The sequence below is a fragment of the Orycteropus afer genome, unplaced genomic scaffold, assembly GCF_000298275.1.
Source record: "Orycteropus afer afer isolate SDZICR_OR568_19922 unplaced genomic scaffold, OryAfe1.0 scaffold00008, whole genome shotgun sequence".
Lineage (NCBI taxonomy): Eukaryota > Metazoa > Chordata > Mammalia > Tubulidentata > Orycteropodidae > Orycteropus > Orycteropus afer.
The window spans coordinates 7,103,407-7,111,235 of NW_006921595.1; the positions used below are offsets into that span (position 1 = coordinate 7,103,407).

Here is a 7,829-nt window from a genome sequence, read left to right on the forward strand (position 1 = left end):
TACACTCCTTGGAGAGATCAATCATGGGAGAATAGAAGGGCTGTGTAGGCACAGGGAGACAGCTCAGGGGGCAGGAGTGCGTGGAGGGAAGGACACAGGGAAGAGGTAACTATGGGGAGGAAGTGGGAAGGGAGTTGTTGCATTGTGGTAAATTGGAGTCAGTGTCATTAGACAAAATATATGTGAGCTGCTATATGGAAAGTGAATTTTCTCTGTAAACTTTCACCCAAACCACAATAAAAATTAAAAAACAAAAAAACAGGAGTCCTTGGAAGAAAAAGGAAAAAGTGGGACATGATCGGGTGAAAGGGCAAGTAGAAATAGTTCTCTTTTTCCTCTCACTAGACTATGAGTTTTTTGACGGCAAGGACCAGATCTTGTTTGCATCTGTGTCTATGAGCTCTAGCATAGTACTTCATGCTAACAAATACTTGTTGAATACCTAACTAACCAAACTCACTGCCATTGAGTCAATTTTGACTCATAATGAGCCCTCCTTGGGTATCTGAGGCGGTATCACTGTGGAAGTAGATTGCCCGACTTTCCTTCCAAGGAGTGAGTGGCTGGTGGGGTTTGATGTGCCAGCCTTCTGGTTAGCAGTCAATACTTCGGCACTATGCCACCAGAGCTCCTATTTGTTGAATAGCAGTTCTAAATCTAGAAACTGGAAGGTAGCATCTAGTGTTATTTCCATGGTATGGATAAACTCCCCATTTTCTCTTGCAAAAAACATTACTTTGAATCATTATTTAAGAACTTTTTTTTCTTTCCCCCCTGTAAATGAAAGTGCCCTCCTCTTTGAAAGTGAGGAGTTATTAGCCTAAGATCCTGATACTGTTACCATTTCTATTTGAAGCCTATGGAAGAGGTCCCTTCTCTTCTTCCTAGGGTCACATTTATAAATTGGTGACTTTGGTTGAAATACATTCTCCTAGATTTAACTTGTGGTAAGATTATTTTTGTACTGTTGGATGAGAGGGTTTCTATAAATGTGTGTGTGTATTTTTTTAAAATTAAAAATTATTTCAAAAATAAATTTTATATATTTCTATAAATTCCATGATTAAATCTGCTCAGAGATACAGGTTTTATTGAATACTTTAAGTTTTGTGGGTTTTTTTTTTTTTTGGCTTTAAAGAACAGTAATTATTTTTGCGCATTTTATTAGGCTAAAAGTTCAAATTCAGGGTTCCAGTTATATGGGAAAGCTCTCTTTCTGTCAGCATTGCAGAGAGACTTCTGTCTCATCTTTTGTAACCCTTGAATTCCTTTATTCCTTGGTAGTCTTCATGTGCCATCTGCAACCCTTCTTATAAGTTTTGGTGTTTATGCAACTCCTTATAACTCAGAAGTGATCAGGTTTAGGACTTACCCTATACTGATACGGTCTCATTAACATAACAAAGAAAAACTCTTTCCAAACTGGATTACATACAAGGGTATGTTGTTGTTGTTGTTGTTGTGTGCCGTCGAGTCGGCCCCGACTCATAGCGACCCCTCCTTGGGTTTCCGAGGCAGTATCACTACGGAAGTAGGATTGCCCAACCTTCCTTCCGAGGAGTGGCTGGTGGGTTTGAACCGCCAGCCTTCTGGTTAGTAGTCAAGTGCTTTAGCGTTAGTATTCCAACGCATCTTTTTTTGGTGGACACAGTTCAATCAATAACAATGTCATTGACCAGAAATGAATTACAAGACTTGATCATGTCTTTAAATTGCTTTTAATTCACCTAGAGAAAACTGATGAATTCTTTTTTTTTAAAAAAAGAAATATTTTATTGTGATATAGAGAAAATTTATGTGGCAAATTATGTTCTCTTTTAACAATTTCTGTATATTCAATGACATTCTGTGTATTCAATGACATTTTTTACACTTTCACAGTGCATCACTGTTCTCAGAATACTTTGTCTTATACACATTGTTAAAGGAGATAATATAGATATAAGGAATTAAGAATACTTTACCATTACAGGTGTTTTATAAATGGTAAAATTATTAACTATGTTGTTAAATATAGTGAAGGGTTGTTATAGAGGTAGAAAACAGAAGAGAGATTGCCTAAAAATTTTAAAGTATATCCTACAGAACTAGAGAATTAAATACTGTAAATAGAAGTTATTCTGCCTGTACATTGATATGTTTAAATGTGATTAGGTAGTTAGTTTAAAAGTAGTCTTTTAAAAGTTCCTTTTGTAGAAATCATCTAAATAGCAATAACTTAATATTTACAACAAAAAGTGTTTGTCTGCCCCGATTGAATGTAATATATTGAAATCAGTGTGTTCTAGGTCAATGGCTTCTAAGACTCCAGTTGGATTCATTGGACTGGGCAACATGGGCAATCCAATGGCAAAAAATCTCATGAAACATGGTTATCCACTTGTCATTTATGATGTGTTCCCTGACGCATGCAAAGAGTTTCAAGATAAAGGTGAACAGGTAAGGCTTTTACTTTAGATTTGTTTTAGGTGTTTAAAAATGGCTATACATTCAAACAAGTGACAGCTTTTCAGGGAGAAGTATACCTGATGGAGTTGTAAGCCTAATTCATTGTTAATTTAATTAATTGATTTATGTTAACATTCATGCAACATCTTGATGTGCGTCAAAGGAGAGCCCTCATGATAGATTAAGGGAGTCTGTCCTTTGGCAAGAGAGCAGCGGTGGTTATTTTCTACTTCTATGTGGAGATCTGGGTTTGTTTTGCAGCCAGTGCACTTGAGGCATATTAGAGGCTTGCATGTTGCTGTGATGCTGAACTGGTTTCAGTGGAGCTTCCCGACTAAGACAGACTGGGAAGAAAGGCCTGGTGATCTACTTCCAAAAATCAGCCAATGAAACTCCATGGGTCGCAGCAATCCAGTGTTGTTGTGTTACCATGGGTTACCATGAGTCTGGGGATGACTCCTTGCAGCTAACAACAGTAACATTCTTTGGCTAGTGACTTGAAGATTCCACATGTTTGGTCAGATAGTCTTGCTTTGGCTCTTATATCAGTTTTCTGAGACAGTAACTTATTTACTGTGCTGTTAAAACAGATGGTTTGGTGGGTATAGCCTCCCATTTATTGACAGGCATAATTTATTTTAGAAGAATATGCTTACAGATAGAAAGCTTATCTTGAGCTCCAGCTCAGATACCTGCTGTCTTGCTGGGGGCAAGTTATTTTACCTTAGCTGGTGCCCTCATTGGTAAAATGGGAATGACTACAGTCTACATCATTAAATTGTGAAACTCAAGTGAGAAAATATGTGTAAATGTTCTGTATAAATATTATATGGCAGTATTTTGTGAGTAAATATTAGTTATTAGCCACATAAAAACACTGTGTTACAATGAAGTACAGTTTTGTTAGGATCTTTAGTGTTCTCTTTTTAGGCTATCATTCATGTCTCAGGAATTTTAGGGCTGGAATATATCGTGTTTGATGATAGCATCTGCTGGTTAAGTCTTATATTGTCTGGACTTGTTAAACTTACCCCTAACTCAGATTTTGTGAGACCATGTATCAGTAACTGAATTTAGAGTTATGTTTTGTCTAGATAGGAGGGAAATTCTACTTATATTTGTTATAGAGTCATAACAGGATGAAATATAATCCCAGAAATGGGAGACTACTAAAAAAAATTCCTGAGAAGTATAGAAAATGAAGAGAGGAAGAGTAAAAATTTTGACAGATAACTTCTGAATAATACACTTGAAAGTAAACACTGAGAATGAAGTGTTTTGGTAAAGAGCAGGTTTAGGTAACTTAGTAGACCCCATTTGTACATGTGGATATCTTATACCTACATCCCTTTCCTGGGCTGTGTAATATATGAGATTGCAGTGTTGGATGAGGATGTGAGTATGTTCCTGGAACTTTTACAGGAGGATTGTATCTGCCTATACCCATTCCCTATCTTACTAGTTGTAGCTGTCAGGTTGCTTCTGACTTATGGGCTTTCAGTGGCTGTTTTTTTGGGAAGTAGATTGCCAGGCCTTTCTTCCAGGGCACCTCTGAGTGGACCTGAACCTCCAACCTGGCAGTTAGCAGCTGAGTGTGTTAACTGCTTACACACATACTGACACTATCCTCAGTTCAGCAGGCATTCAGATGACCTTAAGTAGCTCAGCCACTTGGTGGGCTTGTTGAGGAGATTTGATCATTTGTTCAGTAGAGAATCTGGGAAAGGCCCCTTCTGCCATTTCAGGGATGGGTAGCAGTTTGAATTGATACTCATTCTGGGGTTAATCAATTAGTAGTTTTTTTGAAGAGATTTTTTTTTTTTTTTTAGGGTAGTACATCTATTTGTTGTTTTGACTTTATAGTGATTTATATATTTATTTGTAAGAGTAACAATGATGCTAAGTGTCTAAATAGTAAATATCCTTAATTAAATACAGAATTTAATCAAACTAATAATACTGTCAGTTTGTACTGTGGTGGCTTGCTTGTTGCTGTGATGCTAGAAGCTAGGCCACTGGTATTTCAGATACCAGCAGAGTCACCCAGGGTGCACAGGTTTCAGCAGAGCTTTCAGACTAAGACACACTAAGAAGAAAGAAGAGGCAATTCACTTCTGAAAAAATTAGCCACTGAAAACCTTATGAATAGCAGTGCAACAATGCCTGATAGAGTGCCAGAAGATGAGCCCCTCAGATTGGAAGGCACTCAAAATATGATCGGAAAGAGCTGCCTCCTGAAAGTAGAGGAGACTTTAATGATGTGGAAGGAGTAAAGCTTTTGGGACCTTCATTTGCTGTTGGGGCAAGACTTGAGAAGAAACAGTTGCAAACATCCATTGATAATCAGAACATGGAATGTATGGAGTTTGAATCTTGGAAAATTGGAAGTTGTCAAAAATGAAATGGAACACATAAAGATCAATGTCCTAGGCATTAGTGAGCTGAAATGGACTGGTATTGGCATTTTGAATCAGATGGTTATATGGTCTACTGTGCCGGGAAAGACAGATTGAAAAAGAATGGTGTCACATTCATTTTCAAAAAGAATATTTCGAGATCTATCCTGAAGTACAATGTTGTCAACAATAGGATAATATCCATATGCTGCAAGGAAGACCAGTTAATACTACTTTTACTCAAATTTACAGATCAACCACTAAAGTCAAAAGATGAAGAAACTGAAGATTTTTTTTTACCAACTTCTGCAGTCTAAAATTGATCAGACATGCAATAAAGATGCATTGATAATTACTGATGATTGAAATGTGAAAGTTGGAAACAAAGAAGGATCAGTAGTTGGAAAATATGGCCTTGGTGGTAGAAATGTTGCTGGAGAGCACATGGTAGAATTTTGCAAGACCAATGACATAGTCATTGCTTTTTTCAACAACATAAATGGCTACTGTACATGTGGATATCACCAGATGGAATACAGAGGAATTAAAGTGACTATATTTGTGGAAAGAGATGAAGGAGAAGCTGAATATCATCAGTCAGAGCACAGCCAGGGCCAACTGTAGAACAGACCATTAATTGCCCATATCCAAGTTTAAATTGAAGCTGAAGAATATTAATACAACTCCACAATAGTAAAAATATGACCTTGAATATATCCCACCTGAATTTAGAGATCATCTGAAGAATAGATTTGTCGCATTAAGTCCAGTGATTGAAGACCAGATGAGTTGTGGGATGATATCAAGGACAACATATGTGAAGAAAACAAAAGATCATTAAAAAGACAGGAAAGAAAGAAAAGACCAAAATAGATGTCAAAAGAGACTCTGAAACTTGCTCTTGAATGGAGAGTAGTTAAAGTGTATGGAAGAAACGATGAAGTAAAAGATCTGAACAGAAGATTTCAAAGGGTGGCTCTAAGAAGCTGAATTGAAGAAAAACTCTAAGCCTTAAGTTGCATTAATGAAAGATTCTATGGGCAAAATATTGAATGATACAGAAAACACAAGAAGAAGATGGAAGGAATACACAGAGTCCCTATACCAAAAGGAATCAATTGACATTCAGCCATTTCAGGAGGTAGGTTATGATCAAGAACCTGTGGTACTGAGGGAAGAAGTCCAAGCTGTACTAAAGGCATTGGTGAAAAACAAGTCTTTAGGAATTGATGGAACAGGTGTTGAGATGTTTCAACAAACGAATGCTACACTGGAAGCTCTCACTCATTTATGCCAAGAAATTTGGAAAACCTAGCAACTGGAAGAGATCTAAATTTGTGCACATTCCAAAGAAAGGTGATCCAGCAGAATGTAGAAATTATTGAACAGTATCATTGGTATCACACAAAAGTAAAATTTTACTGAAGATAATTCAAATTATGTTTAAGCAGTACATAGACATAGAACTGCCTGAAATTCAAGCCAGCTTCAGAAGAGGACATGGAACAAAGGGTATCTTTGCTGGTGTCAGATGGATCTTGGCTGAAAGCAAAGAATACTGAAAGATATTTACCTGTGTTTTAATGACCATGCAAAGGCATTTGACTGTGTAGAACATAACAAATTATGGGTAACGTGAAAAATGGGAATTCCAGAACACTTAACTGTGCTCATGAGGAACCTGTATATAGACCAAGAGGCAGTTATTCAAACAGAACAAGGGGGTAATGTATGGTTTAATATCAGGAAAGGTACGCATCAGGGCTATATCCTTTCACCATCCTTATTCAATCTGTATGTTAACCATATAATTCAAGAAGCTGGGCTATATAAAGAAGAGCACAGCATTAGGATTGGAGGAAGACTCATTAACAACCTGCGATATGCAGATGATACAACCTTACTTGCTGAAAGTGAAGAAGACTTGAAGCACTTACTGATAAAGATCAAATGCTACAATCTTCAGTATGGATTACACTTAAACATAAAGAAAACAAAAATCCTCACAACTAGACCAATAAGCAACATTATGATAAATGGAGAAAAAAGATTGAAATGGACAAGAATTTCATTTAACTTGGATCCACTATCAACGCTAATGGAAGCAGCGATCAAGAAATCAAAAGGGAAGATGGAGGAATAGTCAGATAAGCAACACAGACTCTCTTCAACAAAGAAAAGAAAAACCAATTGACAGAGATATAGAAGATAATTCTGGAGCCCTGATGTTTGAAAGAAACTATACAGAAGTTGATTAGGCACCAACTAGTGGACAAACCTAAACGAAAACAGTGAGTACAGAGATGGTCGCAGCTGTGGACTGTCAGCTACTCCGACAGGACCAACAGCCTGAATAGTTCCAAGTGGTGTTGGGACCTGAAAATTGACATGAAAAAGATCAGCCCTGGTCACCAAGAGCTGCAGGGACGACTGTGCTGGTGGCCTATGACTAGGAAGGGAAACAGCAAAGTGGGAGACAACCTGAGTGCTGACTTTCTGCTGTCTGGAGGGCACAGCCATTTTGATTGTTTACACGAGGCCGCCATTTTGGATATTTAAAGTGACCAAGGGTGCAGCCATTTTGAATCTTTACAAGTGGCAGTCATTTTGGATTTTAAAGTGATAGAATCCTCATTCGGATTCCAGGGACCTAGGAATAGGCCCTGTTTGCCAAGGGTGCCAGGGACATATGAGAGGCTGACAACAGGAAAAGAGACAGTGGTGAGCGTATAAGTGCTGCCCACTAGCAAATAGAGGAGCACAGCACAGTACCCTGCTTGCGTAGATAACATACAAACAAAGAAAACGAAAATCATGGGCAAGTCACTCCAACATACAATCACCAATTAAATATATAAACACAAAAATGTCACAACGCCTTGGAGACAGCAGAGCATCACAGTCCACACAAAGAAGCAAGATAAAGCAGGAGAAACAAGGGACCAGGATACAGACCCAAAACATATCCCTGAGGAAGACACAGCA

The 7,829-nt window shown here is 37.8% G+C and overlaps 1 protein-coding gene across 1 annotated transcript in view; it reads left to right on the forward strand.

Annotated features, from left to right (window-relative positions):
* HIBADH (3-hydroxyisobutyrate dehydrogenase) overlaps positions 1–7,829 on the forward strand; it is a 159,392-nt gene that overhangs the window by 4,414 nt on the left and 147,149 nt on the right. The window contains exon 2 of the mRNA XM_042781550.1: positions 2,279–2,439. Coding sequence (XP_042637484.1) covers positions 2,279–2,439 — 161 coding nt within the window. The remainder of the gene's footprint in view (positions 1–2,278; positions 2,440–7,829) is intronic.